This window comes from Engystomops pustulosus, chromosome 9 (assembly GCF_040894005.1).
Source record: "Engystomops pustulosus chromosome 9, aEngPut4.maternal, whole genome shotgun sequence".
NCBI lineage: Eukaryota > Metazoa > Chordata > Amphibia > Anura > Leptodactylidae > Engystomops > Engystomops pustulosus.
The window spans coordinates 5488875-5504253 of NC_092419.1; the positions used below are offsets into that span (position 1 = coordinate 5488875).

A 15379-nucleotide genomic window follows, 5' to 3' on the forward strand; every position below is an offset into this window, starting at 1 on the left:
AAAATTATTCCTACTATAGAGAAATATTTTTTTTTTGTTTTTTGTTACACTGTATCCTAGGAATGAATAGTTCAGGCAGCTATAGCTGAACAATCACAGTGCAGACATCTACAGACTTATGGCTGATCTACACTAGTGATTTTCAACCTGTGTGCCGCGGGGAAAGTTCCCCCAACTATGGTGCCCCGGTGTAGTGCTGCCGCCGCGCCCCCGTGTTTCTGCCCCATACTTACCTCCGAACCCCGCGTCGGCAATCCGCCCATCTTCTGTAGCTCCTGTACCGCGCGGCCCATGTCACGTGACTGACGCGACCTGACGTCAGGTCGTGTAAGTCACGTGACCAGAGGCGCGCGGTGCAGGAGCTACAGAAGGTGAGCGGATCGCCATTAGGAGTGAAGGTACGCGGAAGAAGACATCAAGGGTAAGTATATAGGGTTATTGTTTGTATAGGGAAGGCAGCTAGGGTCTTTTTTTTTATTAGTAAAGGGAGGCCGCTAGGGGCTCTTAATTAGTAAAGGGAGGCCGCTAGGGGCTCTTAATTAGTAAAGGGAGGCCGCTAGGGTCTTTTAATTAGTAAAGGGAGGCCGCTAGGGGCTCTTAATTAGTAAAGGGAGGCCGCTAGGGGCTCTTAATTAGTAAAGGGAGGCCGCTAGGGGCTCTTAATTGGTAAAGGGAGGCCGCTAGGGGCTCTTAATTAGTAAAGGGAGGCCGCTAGGGGCTCTTAATTAGTAAAGGGAGGCCGCTAGGGGCTCTTAATTAGTAAAAGGAGGCCGCTAGGGGCTCTTAATTAGTAAAGGGAGGCCGCTAGGGGCTCTAAATTAGTAAAGGGAGGCCGCTAGGGGCTCTTAATTAGTAAAGGGAGGCCGCTAGGGGCTTTTAATTAGTAAAGGGAGGCCGCTAGGGGCTCTTAATTAGTAAAGGGAGGCCGCTAGGGGCTCTTAATTAGTAAAGGGAGGCCGCTAGGGGCTCTTAATTAGTAAAGGGAGGCCGCTAGGGGCTCTTAATTAGTAAAGGGAGGCCGCTAGGGGCTCTTAATTAGTAAAGGGAGGCCGCTAGGGGCTCTTAATTAGTAAAGGGAGGCCGCTAGGGGCTCTTAATTAGTAAAGGGAGGCCGCTAGGGGCTTTTAATTAGTAAAGGGAGGCCGCTAGGGTCTTTTAATTAGTAAAGGGAGGCCACTAGGGGCTCTTAATTAGTAAAAGGAGGCCGCTAGGGGCTCTTAATTAGTAAAGGGAGGCCGCTAGGGTCTTTTAATTAGTAAAGGGAGGCCGCTAGGGGCTCTTAATTAGTAAAGGGAGGCCGCTAGGGGCTCTTAATTGGTAAAGGGAGGCCGCTAGGGGCTCTTAATTAGTAAAGGGAGGCCGCTAGGGTCTTTTAATTAGTAAAGGGAGGCCGCTAGGGGCTCTTAATTAGTAAAGGGAGGCCGCTAGGGTCTTTTAATTAGTAAAGGGAGGCCTCTAGGGGCTCTTAATTGGTAAAGGGAGGCCGCTAGGGGCTCTTAATTGGTAAAGGGAGGCCGCTAGGGGCTCTTAATTAGTAAAGGGAGGCCGCTAGGGGCTTTTGATTAGTAAAGGGAGGCCGCTAGGGGCTCTTAATTAGTAAAGGGAGGCCGCTAGGGGCTCTTAATTAGTAAAGGGAGGCCGCTAGGGGCTCTTAATTAGTAAAGGGAGGCCGCTAGGGGCTTTTGATTAGTAAAGGGAGGCCGCTAGGGGCTCTTAATTAGTAAAGGGAGGCCGCTAGGGGCTTTTGATTAGTAAAGCGAGGCCGCTAGGGGCTCTTAATTAGTAAAGCGAGGCCGCTAGGGGCTCTTAATTAGTAAAGGGAGGCCGCTAGGGTCTTTTAATTAGTAAAGGGAGGCCGCTAGGGGTTTTTTATTAGTAAAGGGAGGCCGCTAGGGTCTTTTAATTAGTAAAGGGAGGCCGCTAGGGGTTTTTTATTAGTAAAGGGAGGCCTTTTATGACTGTTTTAGTGTCATTTTGTGCTATTTTGATTGGTGGTGTGCCCCAGGATTTTCTAAGTATAAAAAGTGTGCCGCGGCTCAAAAAAGGTTGAAAATCACTGCTCTAAAGTGAAGACTAATATCCAATATTCAGGCAAAGTATTCTTTCTGGGTCATATTTTATATCCCTATGTATATATCCAAGGGATCTGTTGCCGTGTTGTCAGCGAAAGGAAATGTGACTGCAATATGCGACTACACAAGGTTTGTTTGTAGTCTGTTACCACGGAGACATTTGGGACGTCTTTTCAAACTCACTACTTCACATACATATTTTTTTTTACCTTATTCACAAATTCCACTTATTTGTTTAATCCTTCTTATAACCTATTGAATGTAGGTAAGTAGAATTGAAAAATGGAAAGAGATCCGTCTGCAGCTGGTTCACGTGAATTTTTGTTACCTTTTCATGTGTATCAGGAAATTTCCATACTTTTTTTTTTAAAACTTCTGAAAATTCCACATTTTGCAAGTAAACCTACCACTACGGATCTACCTGTTAAGGTAGGTCCGATGGTAGGTGCATCTAACGTATGTAAGGATAACCCTTTAGAGCTTTTTAGGGCTAGTCTTTTACACCCCTCTATATTTTCTCATCTTTAATCAGGGTAATATGCAAATTTTCTGAATAGGCTACTGGGGCGTGGAGTAGGCGGAGCTGAGGCTACACGGCGCGGCTACTCAACACCCCAGCGGCCTCTTTGATCCTCTCATCCATGAAGCCGGAGTTCTGCGCACAGCACTTTGGAGCTGAGATCGTGCAGCCACTGGCCTGTGTTCTGCGCATGCGCAGAACTCCGGCTTCTCGGACCAGGGCGCGCAGCTCCTTGTAGTTGCGCGCTGAAGATGTTTGGGTGGGAGGATCAAAGAGGCTACCTAGGACTCAGAGTAGCCGCACTGTGTAGCCTCAGCACCGGCTACTCCACACCCCAGTAGCCGCTTTAGAAAATTTGCATATTACCCTGATTAAAGATTAGAAAAGACAGAGGGGAGTAAAGGATTAGCCCTAAAAAGCTCTAAAGGACTATCCTTAAATACGTGAGATGCACCTACCTCCGGACCTACCTTAATAGGGTGGTAGGTTTCCTTTAATGCTTTACTTCTGAATGTATGTTCCTAAAAGAGTTGCTGGACATGGAAGGAAATGTGACTGCAGTATCAGACTACACGAGGTTTGCTTGTAGTCTGTTACCACGGAGACATGCAGCTCTTCTTCACATTTTTGCTTATCAAATTCACTAGTTCACCTAGATTTTTTAACCTTTTACATGTTTATCTGGGAATTTCCAAATTTTGCTTCATCTGCCGAATGTATGTCGGCAAGTTGTTGGAAACCTATAGTAGGAGATCTATAGTAGGAGACCTATAGTAGGAGACCTATAGTAGGAGACCTATAGTAGGAGACCTATAGTAGGAGATCAATAGTAGGAGATCTATAATAGACACTGAAAATGCATTTTGGAAAGTGCAATTTTAATCAGTGCAAAATTTTGGATAGGAAAACATGAAATTATGCACAAGGTGCACCATATAGGGGGTCATTTACTAAGGGCCCGATTCGCGTTTTCCCGCCGTGTTTCCCGAATATTTCCGATTTGCGCCGATTTCCCCTGAAATGCCCCGGGGCTTTGGCGCACGCGATCGGATTGTGGCGCATCGGCACCGGCATGCACGCGACGGAAATAGGGGGCGTGGCTGAACGAAAACAAGAATGGAATGGGAAAAACCGTTGCATTTTTTAAAAAAAAGTGTCGCGGGACTCGTGCTTACCTTCACTCGGTCCGCCTTGGTGAAGATCAGTGCATTCCTGGTGGACGTCAGAGGAACTGCCTTAGTGAATCCCGGCCGGACCCGAATCCACCGCAGAGAACGCGCCGCTGGATCGCGAATGGACTGGGTAAGTAAATGTGCCCCATAGAGTCCTGAGAAATGGGGGTGAGCAAAAGGAGAAAATTTAATTTATCAGGTTTCACACTATAAATGATGAAAAAGCAAAATAAGGCTACTGTGACCCCTGGATGTTGGTGAGGGTAATAATTGAAAGGAGAATGGACACATAGGAGCCAAAACACCATGTAACATGGCTGCCGTACTACCCAGACAGTAGTCCATTAGGATGTGCATTTATTCATAGACTACGCATTTCGGGAATGGACCGTCCCATTCCTAAGGTCCACTCGCTCCTATAGAGACCTCCTAATGCGTTGACTAAATTGGACCTTTAAGGAATCGAATGGACTGTTCCCTTCCTCAGGTCTACTCATTCCTATATAGATCTGCTTGCATGTTGGCAAAATTGGACCTAAGGAAGGGCATGGTCTGGTTCTGAAACACGTAGTTCTTGTAACCTATCTACTAATAAATGTTCTAGTTTACTGTCCGGGAATGTAGACATTCTCATGATAGGCCATCTATATGTTACCGGTGGGGGGTTAGCAACCTGTAGCTGCCTCTTGGCCACTGAAATCAAAGAAGAAGAGTCCTCCATCCCTCGTATACCGTCAGAGCTAAAGTTCCCGGATCAGTGTGTATGTTCGGTAAAGTTAACATCTCTACATGGGGCAGGGATTAATGTGGATTTACTGATTTCTATCAACAATGTGATTCTTCATAGGAAATGGGAAATTTTGTTTGTCCCTCGGCTTTTGCGCCGGTGAGGTTCTCAGTTGTCTACTTGTTACCATTGTCTTATCTTGAGACAGATTAAGGTTACCCTTAACTTATTTATGACTCTGAACCGACTCAAATCTCCCCACTGTGGCGCTCAATCATCTTTCATCTTTGTCTTAGACTATGAGATTCCTATGAAGAAGGAGAGCAGTCTACCAGAGGGCCCCGTCCTAGAAGCCTTACTGTGTGCAGAGACCGTGGACAAAAAGCTGGAACTCAAAGAAGAGGAGATCATTAGTGACTGTCAGGTGAGATCCGCCCGTTGGATTTCCATTGTTCAGACGGAGGTTTTCCATCATCCAATCCATCTCGTGCATCGTATCGTCATTAGTCGTCCTTTGTTCAATGTCCATTTATCGACCCGTTCTACAGAACTATCGGCAGGGTGTCTCTTTTCTGTCTTTCATCAGTTCTGATATCAGTCATTTGTATGTTGGCACCAATGTGTAAAGCAATGACCTATAGAAGTATGGAAGTAATTATTCCAGGTAGACGTGTGGTATACGGCATCTAAACTCTCCTCAATCTTGGTTCTTTTTCCATCCACTTGTCCAACACCAATCTTTCTCCGTCTAAGGACATGTACAGTCAATTGTAGGGGAGGGAAATTTTAAGTTTGGTTCCCATGTTTCCAGAAGACACAGGTGGGAGATGTCCCACATGAACTGGAGGGTGAAGACCTGGAAGACGACACTCCAAAACGCAAGAACAGAGCAAAAGGAAAGGTAAGACAACCGGGAAGAGTTACCATACTTTCCTTAAAGCAGAGGGTGGAAGAAATATCATGAATCTTGGAGGCCGTGGTTGGGTGACTGGTAGTAAGAAAGGAGGAAATAAATTGTAGACTTTCAGTAGTACAAAGGAGCTCACCCACAATCTACTGATATCAAGATGACTCTACTAACCCGGTCCCAATCTAAATACCTTTGTGTGCGTTGTAAGTAGAAGCAGGACATTTTCTAAGTGCACTGGGGTTATATCCTCACACTGCGGTGCTTTTCACTCTCTACAGTGAACTTCTGCACAGCTCCCTCCCCTCCGGTCTGAGCGATTGCTGTTATATCCAACCAGAAGCCTGCTTCAGCTTTTACTCAGAGCAGATCAGCTTTGCTATTCTAGCTCAATCTTTTTATGTTGTTAATCTGTTTTAACTAAAATTCTGAGCCGTGTTGGATCAGTTTTAATTGGTTTATCAGGAAAGAGACAATTAAAAATGATATGTTATCTAACAGCTATTTCTTCCTTAGGCCTGTGGGATTGGGGGTATGAAAAAGAGACAGGATCCCTTAACATTAGAAGACCGAGACAAACCCTACGTGTGTGATAGTAAGTGGCATCGCAATCTAAAGATCTATAGATTTGAGATGCAGTTCCCTGGTGTGACCACTATACAGTGGACAGAACCTTCTGCTTTCACCTACATTCATTGTACAGGCTTCAGCCCCTGGAGGCAAACAAAACAGCCAATAATCGTGGGGTCCAGGTGTCGGAGAGAGATCATCAGTATGAAAATTGATGGATGTGGGCCCACAAAACCCCTTTAGGTGTATTAAGTGGTTGTCGTTAAGTGAACGGTGCCGGACCACCATTAATCATCTGTTGTGGCTTTCCCTGAGATTAGACCATCAGTTATTTATCCTTGATAAGGCCTCCTGAATGTTGTAGTCAGGTGAAGAGTAAGGGTAGGTGACCCTGGATACTGTCTTATTGATGACCCCCCTAGACGATGGCCGCCAACCAGATGATGTTCTATACAGTGTATAAGCAATCCTAATCAATGCCAAGAGGATTCATCAGAACCAAAATGGAACCAGAAAAGTAGAATCTCAACTAGATGGCAATGCAGTACAAAATAAGCAGGCAAGGGATGGTCAGAAAGCAAAGCAGAAGGTAGACATATCCAATCAATCAATTCATTGGTCTGGCAGAATTAATATTTTGGTAAACCAAATCACTGGCAGAGAAGTCCAGCCCAGAGGAAGCTTTATAGCTGCCTAATGAGATGATCGAGAAGCAGCTGCACTCAGCAATGCCACAGGAGACACCACAGTTGGTTGTTGTGATCCACGAGGGGGTCAGGATATTAAAGTTTCTTTATTAGGACATGTTGCTGGTTTAGGGTCCACAAACCTTCGGTGACAGGCACCCTTTAAGCTTCTACAGAGCTGTAGCAACCTCTTTTATGTGTAAATCCTCCAATACCCACCTCCCAGAGGACTTAGTCCCTCTAAACCTACAACCAATTTCACCACATACCACGATACTTTTGGCTATGGACCGTGTTTTTCATGCATTTTATCCATTTGTCGCTTGAATAAGGATAAGGACGTCCATTGTCACATTGGATAATTGTATTTTAGCTCTTTAGTTTTTTCGTTACAGTCTGCGGGAAGAGATATAAGAACCGTCCAGGCCTCAGCTACCACTACACTCATACTCACCTGGCCGAGGAAGAGGGAGAAGAGAATGCCGAGCGATATCTAATCCCTTTCCATAGAAAAAATAACCACAAACGTAAGAGCAATGGAAAGTTATTAACATATAACTGCAGAAGAATATTATGAATTATACTAGGAGGTCATAATAGTAAAAATGTACTGGACTCACAGCGCCCCCTGGTGTGTAAACAGCCATGAAGTTGAAAAGTATTATTGTTTGTCTGAACATTGTCTGACGTTTACTCCAACCTGGGATACTAGAAAGTGCTATTTTAACATATGGTAAAACATATGGCTTTTATGGTAAATTAAAATAGTTTTTTTACTATTTTTGATGATTGTCATAAATGTACAATATTTGGCTATTTTGACTATTTTTGACCACAAGGCCTAATATTTGAGTGACGCATCCTAATTCTGTTTTCATTGTAGCAGCCGCTTTATTAACACCACTATAGAAAAGACAATGATTACATCACTACTGACAATAGATGATGTCACAGCTTATCACCTCCCCCTCCCTGTATAATGACCTCTATATAGATAAGACTGACCCATCATTACATCACTACTGACAATAGATGATGTCACAGCTTATCACCTCCCCCTCCCTGTACAATGACCTCTATATAGATAACACTGACCCATCATTACATCACTACTGCCAATAGATGATGTCACAGCTTATCACCTCCCCCTCCCTGTACAATGACCTCTATATAGATAACACTGACCCATCATTACATCACTACTGCCAATAGATGATGTCACAGCTTATCTCCTCCCCCTCCCTGTACAATGACCTCTATATAGATAACACTGACCTATCACTACATCACTACTGACAATAGATGATGTCACAGCTTATCTCCTCCCCCTCCCTTTACAATGACCTCTATATAGATAACACTGACCCATCATTACATCACTACTGACAATAGATGATGTCACAGCTTATCTCCTCCCCCTCCCTGTACAATGATCTCTATATAGATAACACTGACCCATCATTACATCACTACTGACAATAGATGATGTCACAGCTTATCTCCTCCCCCTCCCTGTACAATGACCTCTATATAGATAACACTGACCCATCATTACATCACTACTGACAATAGATGATGTCACAGCTTATCTCCTCACCTCCCTGTACAATGACCTTTATATAGATAACACTGACCCATCATTACATCACTACTGACAATAGATGATGTCACAGCTTATCTCCTCCCCCTCCCTGTACAATGACCTCTATATAGATAACTCTGACCCATCATTACATCACTACTGACAATAGATGATGTCACAGCTTATCTCCTCCCCCTCCCTGTACAATGACCTCTATATAGATAACTCTGACCCATCATTACATCACTACTGACAATAGATGATGTCACAGCTTATCTCCTCCCCCTCCTGTACAATGACCTCTATATAGATAACACTGACCCATCATTACATCACTACTGACAATAGATGATGTCACAGCTTATCTCCTCCCCCTCCCTGTACAATGACCTCTATATAGATAACTCTGACCCATCATTACATCACTACTGACAATAGATGATGTCACAGCTTATCTCCTCCCCCTCCTGTACAATGACCTCTATATAGATAACACTGACCCATCATTACATCACTACTGACAATAGATGATGTCACAGCTTATCTCCTCCCCCTCCCTGTACAATGACCTCTATATAGATAACACTGACCCATCATTACATCATTACTGACAATAGATGATGTCACAGCTTATCTCCTCCCCCTCCTGTACAATGACCTCTATATAGATAACACTGACCCATCATTACATCACTACTGACAATAGATGATGTCACAGCTTATCTCTTCCCCTCCCTGTACAATTACCTCTATATAGATAACACTGACCCATCATTCCATCACTACTGACAATAGATGATGTCACAGCTTATCTCCTCCCCCTCCTGTACAATGACCTCTATATAGATAACACTGACCCATCATTACATCACTACTGACAATAGATGATGTCACAGCTTATCTCCTCCCCCTCCTGTACAATGACCTCTATATAGATAACACTGACCCATCATTACATCACTACTGACAATAGATGATGTCACAGCTTATCTCCTCCCCCTCCTGTACAATGACCTCTATATAGATATATATTATACTTCAGCGCTGTATTTATAATGCAACTAGTTGTTATTTAAAATGGTCAACAAACGCAATCTCTTGATGCATTAGACCTGTTTTAAACTTCCTTCATTAGATGACAACAAAACTATGAGGCCACAGCGCCATCCATATGAATGTGGCAGAATATTGCAGCTCATAACTTTTGTGTTAATCTCTAAAGGAAACCTACCATGAGGACTCTAGTATCAGAAGTCGATCTTATTTTAGATTCCTCCTTCCTTCCTCTGCCTTAATCTGTAATTTCATAATCCTGGAACATAACTTTATTTTAATAATATGTAAATTAACTGCAGAGGCTACTGGGGGCGTGTCCTGGCTAAGGCTAAACCACGCCCCAGTAGCCTCTGCAGTTACATTTCATATTATTAAAATAACGTTTTTAACAAGTTGGGTTCCAGGATTATGAAATGACAGATTAGGGCTGAGGCCGGAGGAGGAATCTACCATCACATCTACTACTAGATTCCTGGTGGTAGGTTCCCTTTAAGGCATAGTCGCTCTGTACAGCAATGCGACGCCATGAACAATGATGGGGCTCTTCATTTTGCTAAACGGTGGGGGTTGTAGTTTGCAATCTATTCGTTAAAGATCCACAATCTGATCGGATTAGTTGACGGTTACATATTGTTACATGTTGTTTATGCTTTTATATACATATGATTTTGGGTAGAGACATTGTTACGGCTGCGTCTCGGAGGCTCTTATAGACGTCTGCAGAATACGCAGCGCCTGGCTTTGCTCTAGAAGTTTCCGTCGTGTTGCAGGGATGGTTTCTAGCTTTCTATAAGCTCAGACTCTTCCATCCCCCATTTCTATGTCTGTTTCTCTAATTGAAACAATAAATCAGAGAGAGAGATGTATTAAATCCATGCTGCATGTTTTTGGCGGTCCCTCGAATGCAGACAGTTGCTATGGAAACAGAGGAGTGACAGGGGTAGGTTATCAGTTTGGGTGATGGCAGTGCCCCCCCCCCTCCTCCCTTTCTTTCCCTAAAATAGTCATACCACCCACTTAACCCCTTCGGCGCTTGACTCTGTAACAGCTGTGGCGTTTCTGCACGGTTCTGATCTCAGTCTTTTCCCTCTCAGACTTCTACAAAGAGCTGAACTGGGTACCAGAGATGCAGCCGCGACATACAGGTGAGATCTCGGCTCCTCGGACGGATCATACGGAAAGTTTTACTAACATCATCCCTTCTGGTATGGAGTAGCATGGCCGTTACCATTCTGTAAAGAACACACAATGCGGAAAGTTCTAGAGTTCTCAGGAAAGGCAAAGAAGCCCAGGCCTGGGTAAAATGGAGAGTTTTCTAGATGTTACGTTTCTCTAAATTTGTAACCAAAAAAGAAAAGACAGAGTGAGGGATACGGGCACTAAACTCAAAATGCAAATATTATCCCCGATTCAAATAATAACCTACCAAAAAAAGAGATTCCATATTGTGTCAATGAAAAAGTCATACATGTTATTATTCAGCATACTGGTAGAGTAGTCAAACATTGGAAACATACCGTATATACTCGAGTATAAGCCAACCCGAGTATAAGCCGAGACCCCTAATTTTACCACCAAAAACTGGGAAAACCTATTGACTTGAATATAAGCCGAGGGTGTAGCATACCAACAGCCCCAAGTAGTCTACAGCCAGCCCCCATGTAGTATACAGCCAGCCCCAAGTAGTATAAAGCCAGCCCCATGTAGTATACAGCCAGCCCCCATGTAGTATACAGCCAGCCCCAAGTAGTATAAAGCCAGCCCCATGTAGTATACAGCCAGCCCCATGTAGTGTACAGCCAGCCCCTAGTAGTATACAGCCAGCCCCCATGTAGTATACAGCCAGCCCTCATGTAGTATACAGCCAGCCCCCATGTAGTATACAGCCAGCCTCCATGTAGTATACAGCCAGCCCCAAGTAGTATACAGCCAGCCCCAAGTAGTCTACAGCCAGCCCCCATGTAGTATACAGCCAGCCCCAAGTAGTATAAAGCCAGCCCCATGTAGTATACAGCCAGCCCCCATGTAGTATACAGCCAGCCCCAAGTAGTATAAAGCCAGCCCCATGTAGTATACAGCCAGCCCCATGTAGTGTACAGCCAGCCCCTAGTAGTATACAGCCAGCCCCCATGTAGTATACAGCCAGCCCTCATGTAGTATACAGCCAGCCCCCATGTAGTATACAGCCAGCCCCCATGTAGTATACAGCCAGCCCCAAGTAGTATACAGCCAGCCCCAAGTAGTCTACAGCCAGCCCCCATGTAGTATACAGCCAGCCCTCATGTAGTATACAGCCAGTCCCAAGTAGTATACAGCCAGCCCCCATGTAGTATACAGCCAGCCCTCATGTAGTATACAGCCAGCCCCCATGTAGTATACAGCCAGCCCCATGTAGTATACAGCCAGCCCTCATGTAGTATACAGCCAGCCCCCATGTAGTATACAGCCAGTCCCAAGTAGTATACGGCCAGCCCTCATGTAGTATACAGCCAGCCCTCATGTAGTATACAGCCAGCCCCCATGTAGTATACAGCCAGCCCTCATGTAGTATACAGCCAGCCCCCATGTAGTATACAGCCAGCCCCAAGTAGTATACAGCCAGCCCCAAGTAGTATACAGCCAGCCCTCATGTAGTATACAGCCAGCCCCCATGTAGTATACAGCCAGCCCTCATGTAGTATACAGCCAGCCCCCATGTAGTATACAGCCAGCCCCAAGTAGTATACAGCCAGCCCCCATGTAGTATACAGCCAGCCCTCATGTAGTATACAGCCATCCCCCATGTAGTATACAGCCAGCCCCTAGTAGTATACAGCCAGCCCCCATGTAGTATACAGCCAGCCCTCATGTAGTATACAGCCATCCCCCATGTAGTATACAGCCAGCCCCCATGTAGTATACAGCCAGCCCCCATGTAGTATACAGCCAGCCCCAAGTAATATACAGCCAGCCCCAAGTAGTCTACAGCCAGCCCCCATGTAGTATACAGCCAGCCCTCATGTAGTATACAGCCAGTCCCAAGTAGTATACAGCCAGCCCCCATGTAGTATACAGCCAGCCCTCATGTAGTATACAGCCAGCCCCCATGTAGTATACAGCCAGCCCCATGTAGTATACAGCCAGCCCTCATGTAGTATACAGCCAGCCCCCATGTAGTATACAGCCAGTCCCAAGTAGTATACAGCCAGCCCTCATGTAGTATACAGCCAGCCCTCATGTAGTATACAGCCAGCCCCCATGTAGTATACAGCCAGCCCTCATGTAGTATACAGCCAGCCCCCATGTAGTATACAGCCAGCCCCAAGTAGTATACAGCCAGCCCCAAGTAGTATACAGCCAGCCCTCATGTAGTATACAGCCAGCCCCCATGTAGTATACAGCCAGCCCCAAGTAGTATACAGCCAGCCCCAAGTAGTCTACAGCCAGCCCCCATGTAGTATACAGCCAGCCCTCATGTAGTATACAGCCAGTCCCAAGTAGTATACAGCCAGCCCCCATGTAGTATACAGCCAGCCCCCATGTTGTATACAGCCAGTCCCAAGTAGTATACAGCCAGCCCCAAGTAGTATACAGCCAGCCCCAAGTAGCATACAGCCAGCCCTCATGTAGTATACAGCCAGCCCCCATGTAGTATACAGCCAGCCCTCATGTAGTATACAGCCAACCCCCATGTAGTATACAGCCAGCCCCAAGTAGTATACAGCCAGCCCCAAGTAGTATACAGCCAGCCCCCATGTAGTATACAGCCAGCCCTCATGTAGTATACAGCCAGCCCCCATGTAGTATACAGCCAGCCCCCATGTAGTATACAGCCAGCCCCAAGTAGTATACAGCCAGCCCCAAGTAGTATACAGCCAGCCCTCATGTAGTATACAGCCAGCCCCCATGTAGTATACAGCCAGCCCTCATGTAGTATACAGCCAGCCCCCATGTAGTATACAGCCAGCCCCAAGTAGTATACAGCCAGCCCTCATGTAGTATACAGCCAGCCCTCATGTAGTATACAGCCAGCCCCATGTAGTATTCAGCCAGCCCCCATGTAGCATACAGCCAGCCCCAAGTAGTATACAGCCAGCCCCATGTAGTATACAGCCAGCCCCCAAGTAGTATACAGCCAGCCCTCATGTAGTATACAGCCAGCCCCAAGTAGTATACAGCCAGCCCCATGTAGTATACAGCCAGCCCCAAGTAGTATACAGCCAGCCCTCATGTAGTATACAGCCAGCCCCCACGTAATATACAGCCAGCCCCCATGTAGTATACAGCCAGCCCCCATGTAGTATACAGCCAGCCCTCATGTAGTATACAGCCAGCCCCATGTAGTATACAGCCAGCCCCATGTAGTGTACAGCCAGCCCCCATGTAGAATACAGCCAGCCCCAAGTAGAATACAGCCAGTCCCATGTAGTATATAGCCAGCCCCATGTAGTATACCGCCAGCCCCATGTAGTGTACAGCCAGCCCCCATGTAGAATACAGCCAGCCCTCATGTTGTATACAGCCAGCCCTCATGTAGTATACAGCCAGCCCCATGTAGTATTCAGCCAGCCCTCATGTAGTATGCAGCCAGCCCCATGTAGTATACAGCCAGCCCCAAGTAGAATACAGCCAGTCCCATGTAGTATGCAGCCAGCCCCATGTAGTATACAGCCAGCCCCATGTAGTGTACAGCCAGCCCCCATGTAGTATACAGCCAGCCCCCATGTAGTATACAGCTAGCCCCCATGTAGTATACAGACAGCCCTCATGTAGTATACAGCCAGCCCCATGTAGTGTACAGCCAGCCCCCATGTAGTATACAGCCAGCCCCCATGTAGTATGCAGCCAGCCCCAAGTAGTATACAGCCAGCCTCCAGTAGAATACAGCCAGTCCCATGTAGTATACAGCCTGCTCTCATGTAGTATACAGCCTGCCCCCATGTAGTGTACAGCTAGCCCCCATGTAGTATACAGCCAGCCCCCATGTAGTATACAGACAGCCCTCATGTAGTATACAGCCAGCCCCATGTAGTGTACAGCCAGCCCCCATGTAGTATACAGCCAGCCCCCATGTAGTATGCAGCCAGCCCCATGTAGTGTACAGCCAGCCCCCATGTAGTATGCAGCCAGTCCCATGTAGTATACAGCCAGCCCCAAGTAGTATACAGCCAGCCCCAAGTAGTCTACAGCCAGCCCCCATGTAGTATACAGCCAGCCCTCATGTAGTATACAGCCAGTCCCAAGTAGTATACAGCCAGCCCCCATGTAGTATACAGCCAGCCCCCATGTAGTATGCAGCCAGCCCCATGTAGTATACAGCCAGCCCTTGCCAAAAAAAAAATCAAAAACTTAATACTCAAGCCTCTGGTGTCCGGATTGTTGGCGCGGGTCCCGGCGGCTCCTCTTCTCTCTTCTATCTTCTTTTGACTCTCACCGGCAGAGTCGCGTCCATGCGATCTGCTGGCGGGTGTCTCCGCTGAGGACGTCATCATAGTGTGTGCCTGCTGGCAGATCGCATGGACGCAACTCTGCCGGCGAGAGAAGAAAGGAAAAAGAAGTGGAGCCGTCAGGACCCGCGCCGAAGATTGGGAGCCTCGCGCTGAAGAACGGGACCTGCGCCAACTGTACACCGGTGGGTGAGTATTACGTTTTTTATTTTTTACTTGACTCGTGTATAAGCCGAGGGGAGTTTTTTCAGCACATTTTTTGTGCCGAAAAACTCGGCTTATACACAAGTATATACGGTACATCGGCTTATATTTGAGTATATATACGGTATATTAAAAGCAGTGCACGTCATCTAATGTTATAGTTGAAATGTCATCAGAGAACATACAAAATCTGAGGAATGGAAAAAGTAAAGCATAGGATCCAAATATAATGACAAAGTAACAGCATAAATGGCATCAATAACCCATAATAAAGGCATTATCACCATACCAAACAGACAGACACAAACTGCACAGCCCCGACGCTCGTTTCGCTGAATAGCTTTCTCAAGGGGAGTGGCTAAAATGGAGAGTTTTCTAGATGTTACCTTTCTCTAAATTTACCTGGAATACAAAAAGTTTTGTCATATGAAATAGTATTTCTTCTATTTTTGAAAGA

At 45.9% G+C, this 15379-nt stretch overlaps 1 protein-coding gene across 4 annotated transcripts in view; it reads left to right on the forward strand.

Moving 5' to 3' along the window:
* Positions 1-15379, forward strand: part of DPF1 (double PHD fingers 1) — a 54610-nt gene that overhangs the window by 30056 nt on the left and 9175 nt on the right. For all 4 annotated transcript variants that reach the window (XM_072125912.1, XM_072125913.1, XM_072125915.1 and 1 more), the window contains exons 4-8: positions 4788-4915; positions 5303-5392; positions 5915-5993; positions 7050-7181; positions 10387-10437. In XM_072125912.1, the coding sequence (XP_071982013.1) occupies positions 4788-4915; positions 5303-5392; positions 5915-5993; positions 7050-7181; positions 10387-10437 (480 nt within the window). The remainder of the gene's footprint in view (positions 1-4787; positions 4916-5302; positions 5393-5914; positions 5994-7049; positions 7182-10386; positions 10438-15379) is intronic.